The 27,488-nt window shown below is 37.7% G+C and overlaps 2 protein-coding genes across 2 annotated transcripts in view; one reads left to right on the top strand and one right to left on the bottom strand.

Annotated features, from left to right (window-relative positions):
* The window catches only part of LOC140163855 (uncharacterized), a 42,121-nt gene extending 33,722 nt beyond the window's left edge, over nt 1-8,399 (bottom strand). Inside the window, 6 exon segments of the mRNA XM_072187169.1 lie at nt 999-1,224; nt 2,567-3,030; nt 3,033-4,124; nt 5,405-5,528; nt 7,548-7,771; nt 8,370-8,399. Of these exon segments, the coding sequence (XP_072043270.1) occupies nt 999-1,224; nt 2,567-3,030; nt 3,033-4,124; nt 5,405-5,528; nt 7,548-7,771; nt 8,370-8,399 (2,160 nt within the window).
* Nucleotides 8,400-13,688: 5,289 nt separating this feature from the next.
* Nucleotides 13,689-26,988, top strand: LOC140165145 (mediator of RNA polymerase II transcription subunit 19-like). Its single transcript, XM_072188584.1, has 6 exons — nt 13,689-13,897; nt 20,905-21,027; nt 22,697-22,830; nt 23,447-23,555; nt 24,285-24,412; nt 26,052-26,988. The coding sequence occupies exons 1-6, from the start codon at nt 13,732-13,734 to the stop codon at nt 26,118-26,120; spliced, it is 729 nt and encodes a 242-aa protein (XP_072044685.1). The 5' UTR covers nt 13,689-13,731; the 3' UTR covers nt 26,121-26,988.
* Nucleotides 26,989-27,488: the final 500 nt, after the last annotated feature.

Below are 27,488 nucleotides of genomic sequence, written 5' to 3'. Positions count from 1 at the left end.
CCACGTGTATTGTGACGATGACTGGTTTTCACAGAGGTTAAAAATTGTTTGCATATACTTTGGAACAAAACCAGCAATACATTTATAAGTTAAAAGACACAGATGGTCTTGTCTAAGGTTGTCTAAGGTTGTCCAAGTTTCCTGCCCATGTGACTGTTTGTACTAATTTGACCTCAGATGACCCCTGAATGACCTTGGATGACCCCGAAATGACCTTCCAAATATTTGACTCTAAATGTTGACTGTACCCACCAAATTTCATGCCCATACGACACTTTTTACTAATTTGACCTAAGATGACCCCTGGGTGACCCTGGATGACCCCAAAACGACCTTCCAAAAATTTGTATCTAAATGGTGACTGCACCCACCAAGTTTCATGCCCATACAACAGTTTTTACTAATTTGACCTCAGATGACCCGAGTGACCCCAGATGACCCCAAAATATCCTTCCAAAACTTTTGCTCTAAATGTTGACTGTACCTATCAAGTTTCATGGCCACACGACAGTTTTTGCTAATTTGACCTCGGATGACCCCTTGATGACCTCAGGTGACCTTGACCCCCTAACCAATCAATACAAACAAGTTCTGCCTGGGGTCAAGATGCACCCACCCACCAAGTTTGAGGAACGTGCGACCCCTAGTCTCTGAGAAAAGAGGTAAATAAGGAAATGACCTCAAATGACCTTTTACCTAAGTATATGACCTTGAACCTCACCCAAAAAAAAAGTAGCCAGAGTTTCTGACCATGACCCACCTATCCTGAAAATCTGAAGTCAATCCGTCCATCCATGCCCGAGATATAGCTCCGGACGGACGGAAGCACGACGGAAGCACGGACATTGTAAAACAGTATGCCTCACGGTGGAGGCATAAAAACAAATAAGGGTAGACCATGACCAAAGAAATGATTAATGATGACCTTTTACATTTATACCCAGAGCAGCAGAAGTTTGCAACTTTTTGATCCATTTTGACTCAAGAGCCAATCGTACCTTTGCCAAACTATGCATTTGACTAGCTTTCTGATCTTCTTCCCTTTGTAAACTGTGTTTCTTCTTCAAGTCTTCCCTGGCTTTGCTGAGCTGTTGGCTGATAGTGGCATGCTTCTCTGTCCACATCTGTACTTCCCTTCTCAACAGCTGGTTGCTGATGGAAGCAGTCTCCAGGTGACCTATCAGTGAGGCTGAATCTGTGGTTTGTTGGTTTTCAGCTTCCCATCTATAACATAAATAAACACACAGGTGAAACGGTTATCTCTGTAAAACTGCTCTCTTATAAATTATTTGTGTTGATATTTTTGATATATTCTATTTTTTTATATAATATGTGACATGATCAAGTGGAATGAGTCACATTGTCGGCAATTTTCAATTTTAAAGTGTTTTACATCATTTTAGGGCAGCTTACAAATTATGCTGCATTTTGATGCAAACCCCATCAAAATCAGACATCTAGTTTGAGTTATGAGCAATGTATCAATGGCTGAAAACAATATGAAACAAAAGAATTTGAACAGTTTTTTGCCAATATCTCAAAAACAATATTAGCAACATCCAACTCATTCCCCTTGATCATGTCACATATATCTTAAGTACACAATTACACTGAATATGTAATTTGTGATACAGCTGCCTACAACCATGTTTTGCCTTTCGTATGCGTGTATTAGTAAGAATTTTAATGCAAATCACCATGTGATTCAGCCATTTGGCTATTATTTGAGTGTTTTGAATAAATACACCCAAATGAATGCTCAATTGCTCATACAACCAGAGATGTAAGTGCTATGGAAAATAAAATCATGAAAATATATAACAAAAATCTGCATTTTTATCACTTAACGCTAAAGAACCATTTTTTTTTAAATTATAAAAATTCCTGAAAACCTTTATCCCTCTACAACCTTTGGTAACATCACCTCAGATGATATTGTTATTTTCATTACAATAATTTCAGTCATTTTTACTTATTCTGCTTAGCTAATTGAAATCACCTCAATGGAAACACATCAATCCCTTATCCCACCAATTCCATTTTAAGAGTTTTTTCAATCCTTGCTTTCATTTCAATACTGCTTTAAACTGTAAAATAAATGCATATTAAGTAATACCATGTTGGATATCGCAGTGGCAGATTGGACTCAAACATGGGGCATATGTGATACGATCAAGGGAAATGAGGTCAGATGATGCTAATATTGATTTTGAGATATTGGCAAAGAAAGTGAAATTGTTTTAATATTGTTTTCAGCGATTGATAAATTGATGTAACTTCACAAAGAAAAGTCGTATCAACATGGGGGTTTCAGTTTCTGAAAGCTCTAAATGTCCTCTTTAGAAACATGTGTAAAACTCATGGGCCGACATGTGACTCATTCCCCTTGATCATGTCACATATACACACGCGACTGTAGAAGGGTAATTTGTGCATACGCTGTCAACCCAACTGTGTAAACACACTGATTCGAATCTGCCACTGCGAAATCCAACATGGTGTTACTCTCAACTTGAGATGAGACACACTATAGGTATGTATTTGCGGTTTCTTGAGGATAACTTACCTGTAAACTGGGACAACCATAGGTGATGTTTCAGTCTCCATCTCATTAACCACCACTGGTGTAATGGATGTTGACTTGTCTATCATAAGATGAGGCGTCATCGCACAACTTGAATCTTTAGTCTGGATTGGTGTAGTGCCGACTTCTGTATGAACCAAGGTGACCTGCTCGGTGCCGACCTCAACGTGTGCGACCTTAACTGGGGACGTCATTGTCCCGAGGTTGGTCGTTACCGGTGGAATAGGATCTAACCCTGTGTCAATTAGCTCTACTCTGGTAGTCTCACTGCAACCGTCTACCAATTTCACAGGAGTCATACAGGTTGATGTGGTGTCATGTTTGATAGGAGTCATTTCGGATGCCATTTCTTTATGCTGTACTGGTGTCATTTGAGATGACATTTCAGTGTGTCTAACCGGTGTCATTTCAGATGCTATTTCTCTATGTTGTACTGGTGTCATTTATGCGATGACATTTCAGTGTGTCTAACCGGTGTCATTTCAGATGCCATTTCTTTATGCTGTACTGGTGTCATTTGCGATGACATTTCACTGTGTCTTACCGGTGTCATTTCAGATGACATTTCTCTATTCTGTATCGGTGTCATTTGCGATGACATTTCACTGTGTCTTACCGGTGTCATTTCAGATGACATTTCTCTATTCTGTATCGGTGTCATTTGCGATGACATTTCACTGTGTCTTACCGGTGTCATTTCAGATGACATTTCACTGTGTCTTACCGGTGTCATTGATGATGCCATTTCAATATGCTGTACCGGTGTCATTTCAGATGCCATTTCCCTATGCTGTACTGGTGTCATTTCAGATGACATATCACCATATCTAACTGGAGTCATTTCAGATGCCATCTCCTGACATCTTACTGGCGTCATTTCCGATGCCATTTCACAGTGTACAACAGGTGTCATTTCCGATGCCATTTCTCGTTGGCCAACTGGTGTCATCTGACATGACATTTCATGACACTTGACTGGGGTCATCTCTGAGGACATGTCCTGGCATCTCGTAGGTGTCATTTCCGATGACATCTCTTTGTATGCTACCCCTCTCCTTGTAGTGACACTCTCTATCATTTCTCTTGATGTCCCCATATAAACAACATCTAACTCGCCCATGTAGTGTAGCTTATCTTTTTGCATAACGGGTTTACGTGATGACGACGTCGTCTTGACCGGAGTCACCAATGACACGTCACTCTGAAATGTCCAATCCGTAAGCTGATCTAATAAACTCACAAGTTCTGCCGGGACACCACTTTGAACTTCTGATTGTGACACTATTCCAGTTTCATCTGAGCAAGTTTCTTCAATTCTTCCAGATCCATCTGACAAAAGATGTATGGATGTCTCCTGCAATAGGCAGTCTTCTCCATCAGATTTATCTGAGGAGGCATTACTTGTGTTGCTTTCTTCTGCTCTTGAATCCACCGATTGGCATACTGGTATCTGGTCAGCTTCCTGAGCAGATGTCACTGAATGTATGTCCTCTTCAGCAGCTTGTGTTGAAGCAGATGAGTTAGCTGTTGATGTATATTTCTGCGAACAGAAAAATTTGTAAAGACAATTACAGTAATTTTCTTTAACGGGTGATAAAAATTATATGCTATACCATTTTTCACCCTGATGTGGCAGTGACGTTAGTGTGCATTTCATTGGGCGCAGCTTCAAATCGCTAGCATTTGCTCAAAGCGCTGCCGTACACATGCACACGCTTAAACAGCTGCCTCAAAGCAGCTGACGTCACTGCTACATCAGGGTCGAAAAATGGTATAGAACAATTGAATACCTGAGTGGAAGAAGGGCCCAACTCCAATTTTTTACAAAAAATGAGTTAGGCCCAGCATTTTATTGCCAGCAGACTGTTCTTCCTTGTGTGTGAAATATGAGCCAAAACCCACTCTCTAAATAGTCTTCCATGTACACTCAATCATAGTTTTCATGGAAGAAAGGACCAACTCCATGGAGTTGGGCCCTTCTTCCACAAATATTGGGTTAAAGACGAATAATTTGTTCATCCATGAAATCTGCTTTTCACTACATTAAACTTTCTTGCTAACATATTACATGCTTCTATGTATGCAATTAATGGATAATTCCAAATTTCTGTAGCTATTTATAACACATCTGCTTACGGAACTCGCACTTGCAGTATATGAGTGGAAGAAGGGCCTAACTCCAGCTTGTATTAAGACCTGTACTGTTGCCATGGAAACATCATATATATAATTTCGAATGTACGTAATATTGTATGTTCATGTATTAAAGGTCCCCTGAAGATGAAAACATTCTGTCTATTTAACTTTTCCAAATAATTAAGTTTTTTCTTAATATCTCAAAAACAGTTTTGACGGAGTTGGGCCCTTCTTCCACTCAGGTATTCAATTATTATCATGGATTTGATTGTATACTCTATTAATAAAACAAGGTTACAAAGCATACACAAAACCCAGCACATGGCTACATGCCGTTGAAAACAACAGCATGGGCCAACACAGGGTGGACAGGGACACTAAGCTAAATATACATAAGTTTTTAGCAACACAAGATGACAGAGCAATCATCTGAAAGTTTTCAGGTTTGGATGTCTCACCGCTTTTATAAATTAGGACGGCTGAGCTAGAAGACCAGCTTTCCAGGGGATCCCCCCGCCTTGAGAAGTTTACTGAATAAAGTACTCAGAATGAGATGAGTGCTAGTACTAGGATGTTTCTTGACAAAACTTTACAAAATTACATCTTGAACTGGAGTCGACATTCATTCATTCTTTCATTCATTGAACCATTGTTTCAGTCACTTATATATTATTTTATTTTTACCGATTTAACATCTCGGAAGACAGCTTTAAGTTCCTCCCTCATTATTTGACTCGTTAACTCATCAGCAATGGCATCAAGATTGTCACTCCACCGCTTCTGGCTTTCCACTGTCATTACCGATTTCCTATAATTATATAAGAAAAACAAAATATAAATATAAATTTGACATTCAGATTGACCAATGATAAAGCATCTCAAAAAATTAGAAGCATGTGAAATTAGATCAGAAATGTCTGGAATCAAGAGCTTAAATTTAGAACTAGTCGTCATCCGCATCACATACATGTACTTTTGATCGTACCTCAAAAGGCTGCCTTGTATTGTTTTTTAAAATTGTTATCCAATTGTGATAATATACACTGTAAAATTAACTGGATATATTAATTATGAGTTAATATCACACTATTACAATCTCAAGTCCATTCATAAAAGAAAGGACCCTGCTGAAATATAAAATAACAATATAAAAATGATAATAAAAATCACACAAGACAGCCTTTTGAGATACTACAGTATGTGTGATGCAGACGATGAAATGGAGTCATTTGATGAGTGTTCCTCTAAAGGATTTTATTGTTGGCATTTTAATGGTCAAACTGGACAGAAAAGCAGCGTTTGAAATAAGTGGTTGTCCGTTCGCCGGGACAACTAAATCTAGTACTGGACAACCATAAACAGACCTGCCAACCTACCGAAGTCAGAATGAGGGACATTGAGACCAAAACCTTGTACATGTACACAAACCAGGTACCAACAAATTCAAAGACTTGAGGTGTGCAATATTTTCAGAATTCAGAGAAGGTTTTGCAGGTCTGAATTTATCACAATAGACTAAAGAGAATCCTGTAGCCAATTTTAAAGTGACATTTTCATCATTTTCTGCTGTTCTTACATTTAAATTTGCCATCACTGAAATTTTCAGAAAACAGGACTGTCCCTCATTTTCACTTTGGTAAACCCCAAATGAGGGACAGTCCCTCAAAATGAGGGACAGTCCCTCAAAATGAGAGACAGTCCCTCAAAATGAGGGACAGTCCCTCAAAATGAGGGACAGTTGGCAGGTCTGCATAAATGCTGCTGGTGGTTGTCCATTGGACAACCAAAAATCTGCATGCACAATTTCAAAAAGCTCACATAAAATTCACTATACAGTCATGATACAAGTCTTGAATAAAAAATAATGGATAAAGTGTACACATGTAATATATTTTATCGCCATTGATTAAATCTAACAACTACTAATGGGAGTTCTACACATGATTAAAAGTCAACATTGCTGAAGTTTTGGTGCCGAAGAAATACGGACAACCAAAAATGTGGTGGACAACCAAAGAATGAGATCTTACTTTCTTATTTCAAACACTGCTGAAAAGTAACCTCTTTTTTCTTCTTACATTGTAGAAGGCTTTGTGCCAATAAACCTCAAGTTTTCAGAAGCTGATAGGTTATCTTCAGATATTTGTCCAGAAAGATGTCGCATGCGGAAAACAAAAATAACATTGGGGACAGCATGTTCGACGAGCTTGTAGCGTGGTACGATTGTTCAATCCAATCTTGTAGCGCATCAATTGATCTAATGATCTTACTTGATGCAGTGTATTGATCGAATATGCATTCAAGCCAGAAATTGATTGGTTGAATATATTTGATGGTCATACATAATCTATGCTTCTCCTAAAAGGCGTCCTGAAAAAGTATATTTTGGCACTAGGGTTGGGAAACAAACTAAACGTTCGAACATGTCCATTAAAACAAAAGTCCTTGAATCATTTAATAGGGGGTCAAAAAGTTTGATTACTTTATTAAAATATTTGTTTTAAAGTTGATCTTTTGAAGATTTAATTTTCAATATTTCACATTAACATTACAGGGAGGGAGGGGTCAGCCTCCTAATAAAAGCACCTTCGTTTTGTGTTTTGGTTTGTTCAAGCATTTAGCACACACATATAAATCTGTGTCAGTTGCAACATCCACAAAATGAACCAAATACGCTAACATTTGCTGAAAGACTGACATTTTGCATTCTTCCATACACTGTACTTGTTGTTACCACAGCCAGAATGTGGATTTTATATTACGCACAAATAGTAGAGAGTGAACTATAACCGAATTAACCCCTTGCATAAATTTCCATGAAATTTACCTCAAAGACCTTGATTTCCTCCGAGGAGTTTTAGACGATGTCAACTTGGGTGTTCCCTGAAGACAAGGAGTCACAATTGGTTTACTTAACATCTTGCCAGGAGTTGATGATCCACTCATATCGTGATTGACATCGGTCAGGGGTCGTCTCATCGGCGTACATTGTTTGCTACCTGGCGTGGCCGTAGGGAGTTTGGAAGGCTTCAATGCACCTACAGGTGTGTTCTGTCAATTAGAGAAACAACAATAGGAATTTTTGTTTTTACTACATCCCCTACTGTGTGATAGATGACAGGCAGGTCCAATATTTTGAGTAGAGGGTATCCACTACGATATTGTTGCCGTCTATCGTGTGATAGACGGCATCAAAACTAATGAAATTCAGAGCTAGCAAGCTAAGCCACAGCCACAGCCACTGACTAAGAATTGACTGGTAAATAAAGAATTTACTACTATCTCAGTGACCTGTTCAATCTCTTTAACATTATACTGAAAATATAAAACATGTTTATTGAACTTCTCGCAACACTGCATTTGTATCCCCCGCTCTCCTCTTCCCTGGATTTTATACAAAATCAGTTTTTTTTTTTGTTTTCATTTTCAGCCAAAAGTTACATTCATTTCATGAATATTACAATTTCAGACATGAATAAAACTAAAACTATTGAACAATCTGTTTTCATCACCAACAAGTATGTATATAATGGCATATTCCAGTTTAAATCCATACACCCCCTATGGAAGACATGACCTTAATCTTCCACACAGGGAGTGTGAATTCCAAATGGAGTCACCCATTCAGGTAACCCCATTTGAAATTCACACTCTCTGAGGTCATGTCCTTGTCTTCCATAGGGGGTGCATGGATTTCAACTGCAATAGCCCAATATTCAATAGGCCTACCTGTGCTGCTAGCATCTTAATCCTGACAGGTGTCCCGGCATTCTCCTTGTCCACAAAGCCAGTAGATTCCCTACTAACACGATACATGGTGTATTCTTCACTGCAAGTAAAGAGAATGATATATACATGTAGTAAGATTAAATTTTACATCTCTAGTCTAGCGTAGCAGTTTCTGTCTACATTTAGGAGTCACCTACAGTTAGAATTAAGTCGCTCATGTGAGCTAACAGAGCATATTATCAAGTGCTAACAAGGTCGACCTTCTATTGGGCACTCTGAATTACACCCAGCATTACCAGGTAACCCGCCACAACCCCATTCTCTAACAACCAGCATGTTTCTGCTGATGCTAAATAATATGGGTTGTGGTGTGTACCGGAAGTATTGAAAATGTTTTCCTGACCAATTGTGCCAGCTTAACATAGACTGGGAATCATGGGGGGGTAGTGCAAGCACACTCTCACCAAGCAACTACAAAACGAGTCCACGTAAATTCAGAGTTCAGAGTAGTATTGATTAACTGGACTGATCCATTGTGGCCATTTTTATATTTGTACTGGAAATTTTCTGACACAAAGATTTTTACAAATTGCGTACAAAGGTAACCAAAGGGTTGGGGATCGCATTTTTAACTATCACAAACTGTTTTAGAGTTGAGTTTACCCAAAGTCACATAAGTGTAGACCATAGGGGGCTGTTTTTGTTGTACATTTTGAATATTTGGTGAGTGGAGAAGTGGAAACAAGCAATCAAGCATAGTGCAAGCCATAACCTTCTTGAATTCCTACAAGATCAAACTTCCATGCTTCAGACGGTCAACACCAGGGCTGTCAATTTTTTGGAATTGTTTGGCATGACGATGTCAAAGTGGTGTACCGGGACCGTCCGAAATTATTGTTTGCCGACAACAACTGTTCATTTTGCCCCATGATTATTTGAGCAAGGGCGCTCAAGAATCTAAAGAGTGGGAGTAGGGACAACTATTAATTTTTTTCTAGGGACAATTTAATTACTGTAATTAGGGGATATTTTTGCGATTGGAGCTCCAACCGCAAAAATAACACATATGCAACAATGTATTACAAGTATAGGATAGGACTTGGCAATTTCGAGATAGAGATTGTACATGAGTGCACCGCTGCACGCTGCCACTACCACCCCTAACTTGGTCGGTTGGATTTGGTTCCATTAGGATATCTTAACAATTAAACTCTCTACAATTAATAATCAATAGCTTTCATTTTACTGTCATATCTGTTTTCCTTCTGAAGCTACACTCAAAAAAACAAATGATCACAATGAAAAGTGAGACACCAGGCCACCCTTTTCGGATGTTGAGTTCAAAACGCATGGCCTTGTTTTTAACAAGTTGTTTTGAACTTGTTTTTTACCCCATCTTTTTAACCATGATGCAAAACTAAAACCTTGATGCAAAAGTAAAAATTTAGTCCTTATATTAGCTCGGGTCGTCTAAGTCAGAATCGTCAAAAATATCAAATTGATTGATCTGTAGGCATGATAGGGATTGAATTAAAATCCCGTATTAAAATATGTTGCGCGAATATTATTTCATTGTCAAAAATATTAAATCAGTAGACCCAACAACCATTTTAGGGCGATCTTTTCTTTTAGACCACCTGAGCTACATAAGGTTAAAAGTATTGAATTAATTTATCAAATTAAACTTTTGCATCAAGGTTAAACATGTTCTTAGCTATATAAACGTAACATACTTTTTGTTTCGTCGAACAAGCTTTATTTTGTTCAAAAATTCTTCATTTATTCAAGATTGCGAATTTCTCGAAAACCGCAATGTATTTTTATTTACAAAATTACTTCATTTCACAAATTCTTTGACACTTTGCACTGATCTGATCATCTTTTTATGTGATGGAAGTGATGCTGATTCGGGTGCTGATTTTATGAAGGTATGTTTTTTGCTTTTCCGATAATTTTTAAATTGTTTTTTGAGGAAATATTTTCCTAACAAAATGGCCGTTTTCACTTGTTCCAATACATTAAACCTTGACATGCTTGACTTTAGTCACTAAATTAGTGTTAGCAACTCAACTGTTTAAAACTTGATGCAAAAGTAAACCTTGAATGATGCAAGCGAGGGTGGTCTAAAGTAGACTCGCTTGCCAGTTCTATATACGCCGTACCTATGTATATTGAGGACTGGCTTACGCCATTTTGGATGTCAATGGGAAATACACACTTAACGATTTGCGCCGGTTAGAAAATTGAAAAAAAATCTTTAAAATTTCATCAATGTATAAAAGTGGTACCAACCGTATTGTGCTTGCTAATTTAAGACTCGGTTGAAACAAAATTAAGGATCGAAAGCATTTTAGTGTCCAAAAAGGCAAAATTATCGTCAAAGTTCTGCGAAATAATCGGCACCCTTGCGAAGGGTTCAGAATTGAATCGAAGCGAAAATATCCGATCTTTGCGATCAAAAACACAAAATTACAACTTTAAACATACTATTGGCAAAAGACATTATTACCAAACAATACAGAATAGAAAATTTGACATCATTTTCTCAAAATATTGAAAAAATTTGCTCACTAGACATCGAAAAAGTACGCAATCCAATTCCCGTTCAAACTGAAAGTGCGATAATCGTGACTAGTCTAAACTTAGGAAAATATCGCCCATTTTAGACCCTCTGCACGTACGAAATAGGAAACATAACAGAGTCCATAATTCCCGATCCAGACCATTTAAATCATGAAATTCAAACAAACATAACGACGCAAATAAGATTTGAGTTCGGATGCCGAATTTTGCACCCGTCTATCGGATCGAGCTTGATTAGCCAACTTAATATTAGTTCTAATAGCTTTTATGAGGAAATTTTGCTTACCAAAATAACACGGATCATTAATATATCTTCTTAAAATATAGGAAACAGATTTTTCTCTTGTATACTTATTTTTACCTGTGGATATTAAAGCTTTGTTTATGTTTACAAACAATTTAAATTCGCCTCCCTTCGGTTGATCGTGATTCGTGTGTTTGTGACTGTGAGTTATTTCAAAACTCCAGTAATGTTTCTTGAAAAGCTAAAGCTGAATTTATACTACATCGCTGAGCGATGATAGCGATTATTAGTTTTTACTAGCAAATAGCTGCAAATGAGGTCAAGCGCTTTTGTTACGTTGGGAAAAGCGCACTGCTCCAGAAAGAAAGAAAGAAAGAAAGAAAAGAAAAGAAAAGAAAAGAAAAGAAAAGAAAAGAAAAGAAAAGAAAAGAAAAGAAAAGAAAAGAAAAGAAAAGAAAAGAAAAGAAAAGAAAAGAAAAGAAAAGAAAAGAAAAGAAAAGAAAAGAAAAGAAAAGAAAGAAAAGAAAAGAAAAGAAAAGAAAAGAAAAGAAAAGAAAAGAAAAGAAAGAAAAGAAAAGAAAAGAAAGAAAAGAAAAGAAAAGAAAAGAAAAGAAAGAAAAGAAAGAAAAGAAAGAAAAGAAAAGAAAAGAAAGAAAAGAAAAGAAAAGAAAAGAAAGAAAGAAAAGAAAAGAAAAAAAAAAAAAAAAGAAAAGAAAAGAAAAAAGAAAAGAAAAGAAAAGAAAAGAAAAGAAAAGAAAAGAAAAGAAAAGAAAAGAAAAGAAAAGAAAAGAAAAGAAAAGAAAAGAAAAGAAATGAAATTATGAATTTTACCTCAGATTATTGGGGGCTCTAGTACGGTAGGCCTACTACTACTTGGGCCCCTGATCAAAATTATTGAGGGGTGACAGCAATGAATTGTCAAAAATATGCCAGAACCTTACGATATGTTTCATCAGTACTGATTAGGCACAAGGATAGTCATGAGCCCGGTCATGAGCTGTCATGGAAATTAATTTTCCAGGTAGAAGCAAAATGGTCGTTGTATGATATTGCAAAAAAAGTTGTGACCGCAATGAAATGTCAATGTCTGAACCTTTGTATGATACAGGGTGTCCCTGAAAGAACTGTATCGTCGGAAACTGAATTATTTGGGCATTTTAACGCATAAACTGTGTGGTTAAAGAATATCAGCTATTTTTGAATTTTGACAATTGACCCCTCCGTTTTTGAAATAAAAGAATTTTACGAAACTAGCTCATTTTCATCCCGTTCTATGCACGGAGTAAAATATCTGTGCAGATGGCATATTGATATTTGAATCCGTAGAAGGTTTGAAAATGAGGGAGTTTCGTAAAATTCTTATATTCAATGGCGTAGTCAACGGAGGGGGGGCGGCAACTTGGGGGGGGCACGTGCCCTGGGCAATTCTGCATCTGCGCCCCTCCAACTTGGATGAAAATCAAAATTTTCGCGTGCTTCCCGCGCATTTCAGCACAAAATCATTTGAAAGATCATTTTAAGACGGATTTTAAGAGCTTTTAAGACCGATTTCAACTTCATTATATCCATGGTAGGCTCCCGTGGTCTAAATTTTCGCGCGTTCCACTGGAAATTGTTTCAACTTGGGGGCGGGGGGGCGCCATTATGTATCCTTATAGCCCTGGGCGCCACAACTAGCTACGCCGGCTGCTAATATTTAACAGTAGCGTGCGCAAAGGGAGCACACTCTCAGAGCTTCTCAGAAAAAAGGTGCTTATAACCTTTTTTGTCTTGTATGTAGAACCCTAAGATCCTAAGCAGTAAAAAAAGAACCTTAAAAAGTTCTATAAAGAACCTTAAAGATTTAAATAGGCCTGGGGACATTCTAATTCATTCATTCAGGGATTCATCACAAAGTTAAGAAAAGTAAAACGTAGTGTTAACCCTTTTGGTAGGGCCCCTACTAAAAAATCATTTTCTTGGATAAAAAACCTTTTTTTCTGTTCTAAGAACCCTTTGAGGATTAAGTTTCTTTAAGATTCCTTAAAGGTTCTTGAAGCTTAAGGTTCTACAAAGAACCTTTTTCTTGGCTACAGAACCTTTTTTGGAGCTGCGAACAAGTTAAAAGGGGAGCTGCGAACAGTCCACATCAAGAGTCTTTCTTGGCTTTCTGGTTGAAAATCGCCTGAAAAAAACCTTTCCGAGGGCTGAAATGATCAATTTCACGGGTCTTTCGGAACTCACTTTTGGTCAAATATAGATTAGGGGGTATTTCGGAGCTGCGAAATCCAAAAAGGGGGGGGTCTTTCAGGGGCATACCCGTCTGGTCATGCCCCCCCCCGCAGAAATAGAGGGTTCAAAAATGAATAATGCGATTAAGATTCCCGCCCAACACTATGCTGCTTGTTTTGTGTATCATATACCACCCAACACTACATCTACTTTACAAAATGGCGTCCAATGGAGGAAGGAAAAAATGACTTCCATGAAGCGTTCTTTGAGTGAAACTTCGCCAAAATACGGCGGGATACCGGCAAAAATGCCGACACCGGTTCGACAAAAGTCTCCCGCAAACCCAAGGCCTTTTACCAGCCCGATGGGAGCCGATCCGGAGCCATTCTACTTATTCAAAGATGCACCAGGTAAGCTTAAATTTTACTCGGTATCCGGTATCTGTAGTCACAGTAGTGTATGGTCGGACATCGAAATCCGATATCATGTAAAATAGAAGCAGAATAAAATAGTATTATCTTTTTGAAATTTCCGTACTTGGTACTTGGTATTGGTATCCTCCAAAAATCTCCTTGCAGAAGTTTAAACTGGAGGCTCGCGAGGGTATTTAGTTTTTACAAATTTTCCCAAAAATTTTGGCTAAATTATTTTCAGTAAATTGGGTTATTTTCTGAAAAAATGTAGAAAATTTTGAAAAAAGGACCAAAAATCTGCAAAATTGGCTTAATTTCTTAAAAAGGGATCATTGGACATTGATACCAAAAGTAGGCACGCACACATCGATGATGACTTTGATCATATCACTCACACGGAAGTACTGGCTATTGGCGACCTGTGATGACGGTCGCCGGTCGGCCATTTTGAATCGCCGAATTACCATCGCAAAAACAGGGTTAAGAAAGCGGATTGATTTATCTTGACTTGTTTTCGTCACATGACATTAGGTCAGGTCAAATTTAGTTGAGGTCAGGTCATATTCATCCATAAAAAAAGTTGTGTAAGTATCAATCATAACGCAACAATTTTCATGCCACAAAAATTGTCACAGGCAAAAAATACATTAATTTGGTACGAAAATATTGCTGCGAAAAAAGTTAAAATTTAAGGGAAGGGGTATGAACGTTTGGACAGTATTTATTGTGGGACATTAGAGCACATCAGACATATCGGCTTTTGTCTAACACACGCGTCACGTCACGTCACGTCACGTCACGTCACGTTGAAATGTTATCAAAAGTTCATAATAAATTATTAACTCCACAATTACCCTTATCTCCCTACGTGATAAATAGTCCGTGAAATAGTCCATGGAATTCCAGCTTTTCATCAATGCCGCAAAGCACAGCAAAGCTTCAATGAATAAAATAATCGGAAATGTTTCATGTATGGAAAGAGGAAAATGATTTTGAAACTAGCAAATGTTTTGGTAAAAGTAACAGACATTTTGGAAGTTCACATTTACTTCGTTCTCCATGTTTTATGTGTAAACCGATTTTCATTGTGAAGATCGTCAAGCGTGCCCCCTCGCTGGCTGCCAAATTAAGAGTAAATCAGGATGTGGTTGTGATTGTGTTTCAAAGTTTTGATATATTTTTTTCCATTTCAAATTATGAGTACAAGATGCGATTTTGTGCTAAACTCTCTAAAAAGTTCGGGTGTTTTCATGTCATAAATTTTGTACAAGTTTTCTTTTTAAAATGCATTCAAAAATAGCGGTGCTCTGTATTTTTGCATGGACCATAAAATGGCATTTTTCAAAACATTTGCTCCAGACATGTTGACTGCATGTACATGTTTGAACATGTTTGCTCAATGCTCACCCTCGGTACATGTACGCCTTTTATCTTGTGCCGCTTCCGCAGTACCTGCGTGTCGTCATGCATACACAAAGACTTTTGATACATGCATGTTTACAGTCAGCTGCGTCTCAAGTATGGTACAGCCACCACTTCAGCGCATACATCAGCTTGTTTATAAATTTCTGATTGACTAAACAAATCCCTCGTGTTGTCGTGGTAAAGTAATTGTTTTTATTATAGCGAACATTTGCAGTAAAGCTAGCTTTGAGATGGTGTATTTTATCATGATCGCCGATTTATTTAACCATGCGACACATGTGCATAATACAAGCGTGGACGCGAGTGTTTGTTTAGAAAGCAAAGTACATGTTGATTTTTGTGATGAATATTTTTTGTGTATTTCAAAAATTTTCAAAGTTGACATTACATGCTTTAGAAAATGTTCCATTTCACAACTGGGTATCTTGCTTGCCTTCACTGGTTGACAAGAATCCTTTTGCTCATTCATTGTTGCTAGTGTAGACTGTGTAGTAGATTTAATGACCTAAATTCAAAATATTGTTTCCCTTTCAAAACCAAACCATTTTGGGGTGGCGCATGCATGTTTAGGCATTCTTGTGGTAAATTTTTTTTCCATGCATGGCTCTCATGTTTAAGCAGTATATGTTTGAGTACTTCATGTTTTCCTCGGACTGATCACCCAAGGAACACGTGTTCACCCTCTCAGGTTCCATGGACTATTTCACGGACTATTTATCACGTAGGGAGATAAGGGTAATTGTGGAGTTAATAATTTATTATGAACTTTTGATAACATTTCAACGTGACGCGACGTGACGCGACGTGACGTGACGTGACGCGTGTGTTAGACAAAAGCCGACATATCGAATCGCATTCTGAATACGAAGAATGTCCTTCTGATATCAAATAATTTTGATTTTTGAAATTCGCAATGTAATACACATTTTATGGCAAATCATTAAAATTGATATTTTTGATATAAATTTAAGGCCTGGCAAAGTCGATTTTGAGTTTCCTGTCGCCCGCCCGCACTTCATTTTCGAAAAATAAAAACTTGTCATTTTTGCACAAAAAGAACCGATGAAATCTGTGCATTTTTAGTGGAAAATCAAATTCAAAACATCGATTTCGCTACCGGCAGTAAACTCATTGCGGCCGGTTGATTTGCGTCTGATAGTGATAGCCTAGATCCTGTAGGCCCGGTTCGCAACGCTTTGTAAATATGTTGACGTCGCAGTCCTTTTCCACGTGCGTATCATATACTGTACTGACAGATTAATCCTGTCATTGGCAGATCAATGATTCTACAGTGCTGTTCGCGAAATCGCACAATGAATAGTGATGTTTGTGCGAATTTTAAAAAAATATATTGATTCTGTTATTTTTGGATTTCTTTTCACAAATATCAATCATATAAACTCCTCAACAAAAGTTTGGAAAGTTTTTTCAAGCATCTGTATCTCAAATTATTTGTGACATATTCATATCGTGTTGCATATCACTGGATAGCTACAATACTCCCCTTTACAATGACACCCCATTTGAAACAACAACATTTTTCACGGCTGAGTACACGCCTTGTGAATATAGTGGGTCTCAAAAAGAATTTGCCAAATTGACTATTATTCTGTGCAGCAAGCTGCAATCCCATAACTTCACAATCTGGGACCTAATGCAATCCTCCAAGATGACACCGCTCGCCCCACATAGCCACGGTAGTCAACGACTACCTACAAAATATGGGAGTAGAGTCAAAATGGCCTGCCATCAGGCCAGACCCGGGGGCCAGACCTCAACCCGATTGAACACTTGTGGGACCAGCTTGATCGTGCTGTGCGTGTCAGAGAAGCCTATGTGCAACCACATTGAATGACCTCAAGCATTTAATCCTTGTTGAAGAATGGAATTCCATCCCACAGTGACGTGTAACCAGGTCGGTGAGCAGCATGAGGAGAAGGTGCCTGACTATTGTGGCTGCCTGTGGTTTTTCCACCCGCTATTGTGGTTAGTGCCTAGCTTTGTTTGAGCACAGAATAATGATCAATTTGGCAAATTCTGTTTGAGACCCCACTACTATCACAAGGCATGTACTCAGCCATGAAAAATGTTGATGTTTCAAATGGGGTGTCATTGTAAAGGGGAGTATTGTAGCTATCCAGTGATATGCAACACGATATGAATATGTCACAAATAATTGGAGATACAGCTGCTTGAAAAAACTTTCCAAACTTTTGTTGAGGAGTTTATTTTAAAATAGTACTTGGTATCATTTTACATTAATTTGACTGTACAAAAATGGCAAAATTTATATTTCAACTCTGCTCTATTTATTTATTTATTTATACTTTCTTTAAGCAGGGTAATCCCATCAATGAAAACACTGATCTTCCTGGGGGCCCTGCAAGAGCCGTACATTTACAAATTAAAATACAACTTAAATAATATTTATAGTAGTACATGTACATGAGGAAAAATATACATATTTGAATATGAAATAATTATGAGTACATTATGAATTAAATTATCTTGGTTGAGGTGCACAATGTAGCATTCTTAAGCATGGAGAGACTCATTGTATTATAGTTACTACGAATGTTAGATGGAAGATCATTCCATATTTTAACAGCTCTAACATTAAAAGTACGCTTACCAGAGTTAGAGCTCCATTTTGGTTGATAAAGCATATTTGAAATTTGGCCTCTGGTTGCAACATTATGTACAGAATGTGTAAATGTAAAGTTAGATGATAAGTATGAAGGCGCTTGATCTTTAATACATTTTAAAACAATAACTAACAAATGATTGTACCACCTTTTGTCAAGCTTAATCCAATTTAACTTATCCATCATTTCATCTGTTGGTGTTCTAATATCAGCTGACAAAATAATTCTTGCAAGTCTGTTCTGGAGGATTTGGAGAGAGTTTGCAAGTTCTCCAGAACAATTTGACCATACAGGGCTGCAATAATCAAAATGGGGTAGAGCGAGAGCATTTGCCAGCATGGTCAGAGTTGACTCTGGAAGATAATACTTAATACGATTTATGACACCACATCTTTTAGAAATATTTTTAGAAACATAATTGATATGGTTAGACCATGTTAAGTTTGAATCAAATATAACACCAAGGTATTTAAACTGGTCAACCTTTTCAATGGTTTGATCACAATAACTTAACTTAATATCATCAAATTTAGATAGAACATGCCATGTACCAAATATCATAAATTTAGTCTTTTGATATTCAAAGTTAAGTGGTTTTTTTGAAACCAATCAGCAATATCATTCAAATTATTTTCAAGATCAGTTTGAAGTTGAGATGCAGTTTCTGAAGAACAAAGAAGGGTAGTATCATCAGCATACATCACAGATTTACATGATACACTTTGTGGTAAAGTATTTACAAAAATTATGAAGAGAAGTGGTCCTAAGATAGACCCTTGAGGTATACCTATGTTTACAGGTTTAAAGTCAGAAAGAACCGAGTTGTGACACTGTTGCACGAAATATGCGGTCGAACAAAAATATTTTTCAATGTCTGATTTTTTATTCTACAGTGCTGTTTGTGACTTTGCACAATATCGTTGTTTGTGGTAATTAAAGAAATATTATTACTGTTAGTGTTAATTTTATATTTGTTGTCACGATTGATCAATTATTTATTTTTAAATAGTATTCGACATAGTTTTAAATTAAATTTAATATACAAAAAGAGCAAAAAAATTTATATTTCAACTCCGTTGTGTTTATGACATTGCTGCAAGAACTATGCGGTATTCAACATCAACAAAACACGCATGGGGTTTTCCCTTTAATTTTGTTGGCGCAAGATTCGATAGTGGAGTTGTAAAAACTTACCAATTCATGAATTGCAATTGTTTCGTATTTTGATTTCAATTTGATGGGACTTTGCTGATGTTTTTATTAAAGATTTGTCATGTACATATCAATTAAGATATGCGACAGTGGTCGTACTGTCATGCAGTGGACGATATCGCATGTCAACGTCAACTGGAGTGGATAATTTGTACTTAAATCACACAACATTATAAATAAATAAGAAAAATAATAGTAAAAAGAAAGGAATTGGTATCAATTTTGACCTTGCAGCCTCTTTGCAAGTTTATATCTTTGGTTAAACATCCTTTGAGTGAGTGAACGGTAAATAACAACGTGTTTTACACTCGCATTTTGTCATATAATGAAAGTCACGAAAATAATGAATAATGAAAAAGTTACCTCACTTGTTTTCAAAAAGTATGTGACGGGAAACTCAAAATCGATTGTTCGGGGCCTAACAGTACTCGAAGTAAACTTTGTAAATCTGATGATTTATACTTAACGTGTATGTAGGTGGGATGAAATGCCGACGATCAATTGAAAATTTTGACCTTTCGTATTGAAGATATGGATTTTTTTCCCAAAACACACAAAAAAATTAGGTCTTTTTTGGAAAAAATCCATATCATCAATATGAAAGATCAAAATTTTCAATTGATCGTCGTCTTATCCTCCCAGCTACACACACTTAAAGAATATAACATTAGATTTATAAAATATACTTCGAGGACTGTTATATATCAAAAATTTGAAAAATATCAAATTTTTATAATTTGTCATAAAATTTGTATTATATCGTGATTTTCAAAAAAAAGAAAATTATTTGATATCAGAAAGACATTATTCGTATTCAGAATGCAATTCGATACGTCTGTGGTGCTCTCATGTCCCATAAAAAATACTGTCGAAACGCTCTAAACGCTCATTTCAGATCCCTTAAAACGAAAGTATTTGACTTATTCTTTGTTATCATCACAAAGTTACTTCATCTGTAAAGAAACAAATCAAAGGAAACATCAAATATTAACATTTTAATTAATGGTGTGAGTGAGTCCCGGGAATTCGAGTCCCGCCCGAGAATCCTGTTACCTGGGCAGGAAATTAATAGAGTATTCATCAACTTAAGGGGGTACTACAATGTACACCCCTGCCCAATTTTGTGCCCATTTTTGCATTTTTCTCAAAAATTATAGCGCATTGGGGACACGTAAGGGCTCATATTGAAATTCCCTTACACAGGAAGGTGTGCGCCATCCTGCAGCTTTCCTGTGCTAGCCTTCTTTTGTTAAAATCCTGGGCAGGGTGTATCACTGATGCATATAATCCATGCTTTTTATGACCGAGCTTTCCTGAAGCGCGCGCTTAGCGAGGGGAATCCTGCCTTCTTTCTGTGTGAAAACGTGGTAGGGTATTTCAATATGAGCCTTAAGATATGTATATTATAGGGGCAAGTACTACAACTACTGCACTGGAAATTTTATTTCAGCACAGACAGGAGTTACAGTCAAAAATGACGGAAAACCAATATTTGATCAATAAATCAATAACTACTTGCTTTGAGTTGCTGAATTTTCAGTACAGTAGTTGTAGTCCTTGCCCCTATAATATACATATCTTACTTGTCACCAATGCGCTATATTTTTTGAGAAAAATGCAAAAATAGGCACAAAATTGGGCAGGGGTGTAGTACCCCCTTAGCATTGTATTTTGTATGGCATTGAAGTAACCTTATAGTCTTTATTCTCCTTTACTTTAAAGCATCAAGTGAAGTGACAGGGGAAACCAATCTTATCTGTCATTATGGACTGGAACACAGTTACAATAAGTTTTCATCTAAGAAGGTCAAAGAACAACTCAGTGCATTCCTGCCGCATCTTCCAGGTGAGTAATGGCCCTTCATTTTCATGTTTTGTGTAGACCTACTTTTAGGGGTGTGATTTCCCAGGTGCGCTATGTAATTTACGGGTGGATATCCGAGTAACTGTGATGATGGATCAAATCAAAGTGGAGTGAATAGCAATGGTATTTTAATAAAATAATAAAATAAATGTAGATATTTATATAGCGCTTTATGCCGTAAACAGCCTCAAAGCGCTTTACATTTATTCCGCCGTTATTAGAATATGTTGGAACCACGTTTGCTGCCTACAAATGGTGCAGGGTTCATCAGTACAACGACTGTGACTACCCCTAACAGCTTCCCATTGCACCTGGGTGGGGTGAGGCAAGCGAGACAAAGCGCCTTTCCCAAGGGCGCAACACGGTGGCGGACGGGGACTCGAACCTCACGCACGCCAAGCAAGCTCTCAGATTATGAGTCCAAGGCCAGAACCACTGAGCCACTGTGCCCTCAAAAAGTGGTCATTTTGTGAAGGAAGATATTATGTGTGTTTCTACTGAGGGTAAAATTCGGGCCATGCCGTGCCGTGCCGTGCCGTGCCGGGTAACGAGCCCAGTAGAAACGACTTGGGGTAATCGGTTGCCGTGTCATGCGGGTCATGTGCTCGCTTTTTCGTGATCCACCTCTTGAGGTGGATCATGCCGGTCAAAGCGTGTAATCTGCGCAGTAGAAACGAGCCGTGTCATCGGTTGCCGGGTCGAGGTCATGCGTGTTGCAAAAATAACGCGATTTATATTCTACTTGTATAGTCTAGCTTAGGCCTATGATGTAGTAGGTTCCTTCTTTCCGATATTATATACACTGGACACATGGATATGACTTTACAAATAGTCTAGGCCTACTTCTTTATAGTTAATGAGTTGGTTATATCTTTATAATTAATGAGTTGGTTATATATGAGCTGTAAATTAATTATCATAATAGCCAATTACTAGATCCACTGGTAAATTAATGCAATTTGGATTTTACGAAAATACTAAATTGTGATTGTAGGTCATATGCCATGAGCTGCCATCCGTAGACATTTAAATTTAGGATATAATTAACCGTCAAATCTGTTTTCCGTACTTCCGGTTTACAGGAAATAAATGCCGTGCATCGTGCCGAGACACGGCTTTCTGGTCTCAGTAGAAACAAGCTGGGTAACGGTGGCCGGATTATGATCGGTATTTTGTGCCCTGAAAATAGCGGGGCAAAAAGCCGTACGCTCAGTATAAACACGCTAATGGTTTGACATCATTTGATCTTTAAATTATGGTTTAGTTATCCTAGAGGCCTCTTGGAATTAGATTTTGTGGCTAGGGACCACCTCAACCAAGCCATTAAACTTTCATGCAAACTATCAGAACTTGGGCTATTCTTGAATTCAGGTCCAGGTAGGACATTAATGGCTTTTGGTCACTGCCGTAATTCTGTTTAGGCGTAAATTTGGATATTTTTTATTTATTATGTCCAATAGCATTATCACAGTTATTGTGTTCCTAACCAGGCAGTTTTGACCACTAAAAAGTGGTCAAAACTGGTTCAAACCTATTTTGATACTATAAAGAAAGAGGATAAGCAGAAAATGTAGGGCAATAATCAATCAAATTATGCGCATTAGATTGTATTTGGAGAAAATGTAACGCAACTTCTGATATTTTTGTATAGGTATGATTGATACCGTTGGCAGTCAGGATAACAGTAGTCTTCAAGCTTTGATTGATAAACCACCAATAGGAGGCAAAGAACTAATGCCTCTCTCAGGTCAATTACTCACAGGATTTAAGCTACATCCTGGATCGGTAGGTATCATTTAGCATTGCAGTTGAGAAAAACATCCTGGCCTTATATGTGACACAATCAAGGGAAATGAGTCGGATGTCGCTAATATTGATTTTGAGATATTAACAAAGAAAGTGTTAAAATTCTTTTGTTATATATTGTTTTAAGCAATTGATAAATTGACGTAACTTTGCAAAGAAAAGTTGTATCAACATGGGGTTTTCAGTCTCTGAAAGCTCTAAATGGCCTCTTTACAAACATGTGAAAAACTCATTTTCGACCAGGGTCGACATGTGACTCATTCCCCTTGATCATGTCACATATAGACTTGCAGGCTCTACTACGGGTCCTCTAAAGTGTGGGTGAAGTCTGTGTCAAGTACAAGTCATCCCACAATTAGGATGAGTCGGCCCGCTACAGAATGGGAGCCCGCAAAAAAAATTGGAAGCCTGCAAAATGATGGCTCAGAAATAACGGGATCCTGCAATCCCACCAAATAGTTGGGGTTGTGCAAGAAATTTGGTAACACATTGTGAGATCTCAGTACTACCATGAAATAATGTAACAATGTTTGGTACCTGTAGTGTAATAAACCAAGTACTAATATAATATTGTCCACATTGCTTTGATTTGCAGATACCAGATCAATACAAGCTTCTTCACCACCAACCACCTAAGAAACGCAAGCATAAGAAGCACAAGAAAGAACACCGTGTACCTGATCTGGCAGAACCGGTGGGAACAGGTAAGGACAGGGTTATCACTGACCTGCATTTGAACCCCCCTCTCAAGTTTGAGAGACTAGGGCTTCCCCCGGATTAGTGGAGTTGTGAATATGTTACACAGTAAAATGTATCATTGAATAAGACACATGAGAGGTTTATACCATGGATTCATCTTGGTGGGTAACTCAGTGGTGACTAATACTGCAAATGACATCTTCAGAAAGTGATATTCGCAATGTTGATATTATTGGATAGTCGATTTATTGATTATTATCGATATATCGATGGTCCTTAGTGTTTGCCAAACTTGATTTTACATCCCAGGTGGCTTTAATAGTTGGTATTTACCCCAAACACCCTAAATGCAAATCACAACCTCTAAATTCAACCCATATAAGTCTGGTGAAGCTAAGCCATTTGTGTTTGTTATCTCCAAATGGCAGTTATAACCCAAATTTTTTGGTGTTGAGTAGAGTATGATCTTACACAGAAAAAACACAAAGTTAAAAATAAAGGTCATTAATAGCCATTGGCCTTTTCGAAGTATGGCGTACATAAAGGAAGGGCAGTCTTCAATCTGGTTAAAACCCGGCAAATTCACGACTTTACCCACTTCGTGCAGCGCCATCCTATTGTGTCCGCCATATCTCGAAAAGGCTAATGGCGTTCTTTGCACAATATACCTACCAGCCCTTAGCAAAGAATTTTCAGCATGGGCCTTACTTACTTTTCCTGTTTTTATTTCGTAGAAGGACACCAAACCCAAGAAGGTCCACATGATAAGAAGCGACCAAAGAAACATAAACATGATGGAGATGAAAACAAGTCCAAGAAAAGGAAGAAGGAGAAGAAAAAAGAGAAAGACAGGAAGAAAAAGGTACGTTACCATAATCAGTTAAGATGGTGTTTTTGGTTTCTTTGTTTGGTTCCTTGGATATTTTTATCTTCTTTGTTGTCCAAATTACATTGTACAATAGGCCTTTACGACTGGTATTCATGATAAAAATTGAGGTTTTCAACAGGTTCGCTCATTGGACAAGTATACAATTGTCAAGCTCTGACTTCCTCAGGACAAAACTATTGGGCTGCAAAACCAACAATATATAATAGATTGTCTTTTATCTACTAAAGAACCATTGTAAAGTTTGTTCGGCTTATAATTGGTAAAAACTATTCAGTTTTTGTTACTTCGCATATCAATCAAGTCCCAACTTACGCTCACATAAATTCACATAAGTGCATGCCAGCCACTCATTGGGCTATTCCAGTTGAAATCCACACTACCCCTGTGGAAGATTTTGGAAATATCTTCCACAAGGGGAGTATGTTTTTCAATGTAATTGGTTAGAGCTCATCATTTTGAAACCCATACTCCCCCTGTATTATGGCTTTACCTATATCGTCTACAAATGGAGTAAGTATTTCAAGTGGAGGTTACCCAATTGTGTATTCTATTCAAATTTGATACTCCCTCTGTGGCAGACTTCAGCTAAATCTTCCACAGGGGTAGTGTGGATTTTAAATGGAATAGCCCATTCAATGCGCAACTGTGTGCACGCTATTATATGTCAGAACCAGGGTCTTAGCTAGAAATTGAGTGTTGCCCGTCATTTGAATAAAATTGCCCGTCCTTATTTGACCTTTAAAACATTTACCAGACGTCTCTAGCCCATTGGGGTTCAAATATGTGCTGATAATGGCCTTGTTCTACAAATCTGGTCTACTAAAAAAGGTCAATTAGCTTCTCAACACATACAATTTATAGCATCTGTCAAAGGCATTAATTTTACCCGTCCCAGGAGCAAACTCCCCGACTTAAATGACGGCCAGACGGGTGGCTAGCTAAGACACTGGTCAGAACTCAATATTATGAGTCATTGTTTTTGCCAATTATGAGCCAAATAACTTCAGTAGGTACCCTTTGCTACCAAAGATTCAGTGGTTCTTTAAAGAGCGATCAAGTGGACTGTCCGTTGTTCAATAAAAGGTTGCTCTGAAAAGAGTAGTAAAAATATAGTAGGTGATTAAAATTCAAATAATAATTCAACATTCCAATTATGCAAGTCAGGGGTAGTGCGAGCACAAAATACCAACGGGTCCAATTTAATTTTTCTGGACCCTTTGGTACCTGTAAAATCAAAATTTAAGGGGTCAAATGAGAATTTAAGGAGTCGACCTGCCCGAAATTCGAAACTTTGGAACTTGTCAAATATTCCAGTGAAATTATAAGTGTCGTTGGCCAATGGTGATTTGGAAGATTTACTGATCTTTTTATTTTTTACTTTTGATCGATGATTCTTATACTGATTTACGCCTCCGTGCATCGTAAAACTAAGGAGTCCATACAGTTTTTATCGGACCCTTTGGTCACTTTCAACTTGTGATTTAAGGAGTCCAAAATGGCCAAAATAAAAAAATAAGGAGTCCCTGGACGCACAAACTCCTTAAATGCGACCCCCGATGCAAGTGATTAAAATTAACATACATTTCCACAATATTTTGTTCATTCCTTTCAGTCCCGTCAGAGTCCGTCTCATCCGAGTGGTGCCCAACCTAACGAAGGCAGCGGTCCTGGAAGACCATGAGGAGATATATCACATGGACTATTTATTATTATATATCCAATGAATTCAAATTGGAGACTGTATACTCCACATAGCCCCACATCTTGGTAAGTGTGCCATATTGGATTGTTTGGCATTGAGACCAAAGTGATGTACATGCTTGGATTTTGTCAGTCGAGATTTGTAAATTGAATGATATTTGGTATCTATGAAAAGCATAAGCCTGACAAAACTCTGCATAGATTTGATACAGTATGTTGTTGAGTAAAGGAGCATTAGGCGATGAAAAAAGAAAATCCTGTTCTGCGGGCCCGACCGACCCAGATTTTGAACAAATTGGGAGCAAAAAATTTCCTGTACAAATGAATGCCGACCCAAATCTCGAAAATTTCAGGAACAAATTTTGTTTGTTGGTATTTTCCCAAATTGCAAAATATTTACAGATTTTGGTGCTTTGTTTTTGATCATTTAAAAAAAAAAGCCTGAACGACCGACCCTACTTGAAAGGTCCATCTGCCCGTAGAACAGGGTTTTTTTTTCCGTCACCTTACAGGAACAAATGCAAACAATGTCCACAAAACAAAATATGCTCACAATTATGGCAGAGCTTGTTATCTTCAATTTAATTCATTGATTTTCTCAGCAGTTTGAAGTATTGTCAAGTAGGCAACATCTACAAAATTAGCTGGGAAAAACATCCTGGCAATGAATTATAATTATCATAAGGCAACACTGCATAATTTTGCCTCTGACTTAGGTGGTAGCCACTAGGCTTGACCACTAAATTGTTGCGGTCACAAATATGCATGACCTAACACTGGCAAGAGTAAGCACTCTAATTGGGTCAATAGTATACAAATATATACTGCCATGAGAAGTTCTGGTTAAAACTATGGGCCCGAGGTGAGATCAACAGTACTATTTTCCTGAGGGGCGCAGGGCCGGAGGAACATAGTATTAATTGATCTCAACGAGGGACCATAGTTTTAACCAGAACTTTGAATAAAGGCAGTATATATTTGTTTTATATACTTCATTTATATGTTCTTTGTTCATTGATTTGTTAAAAGAAAAATGATTTGACGTTTTGACTCGCCCGCTTCTATCCTGAGTGAACAGCTCGACCAATTTAAGCACAACCTACCCTTCAAAAAAAATCGAATAGCCTAAAATCGGGCTAACCAATTACAGCAGCGCCAAATGACGCTATGGCAGTTCCGCTGTGCGTGAACTGTTCCGTCGCATCGAATGCGCCAAGCACGCCGAAGGCATGGTCAAAAGTACTATTTACGGCTTGGAGGTACTATTTACGGCTCATCCGGGACATTGAAAATACTATTTACGGCTTAGAGGTACTATTTACGGATAGGAGTACTGATGGTAGAACTG

The sequence above is a fragment of the Amphiura filiformis genome, chromosome 11 (assembly GCF_039555335.1).
Source record: "Amphiura filiformis chromosome 11, Afil_fr2py, whole genome shotgun sequence".
NCBI classification, from domain to species: Eukaryota; Metazoa; Echinodermata; class Ophiuroidea; order Amphilepidida; family Amphiuridae; genus Amphiura; species Amphiura filiformis.
The sequence above is the reverse complement of the archived record's forward strand: the minus strand, read 5'-3'. Positions and strand labels throughout refer to the sequence as shown.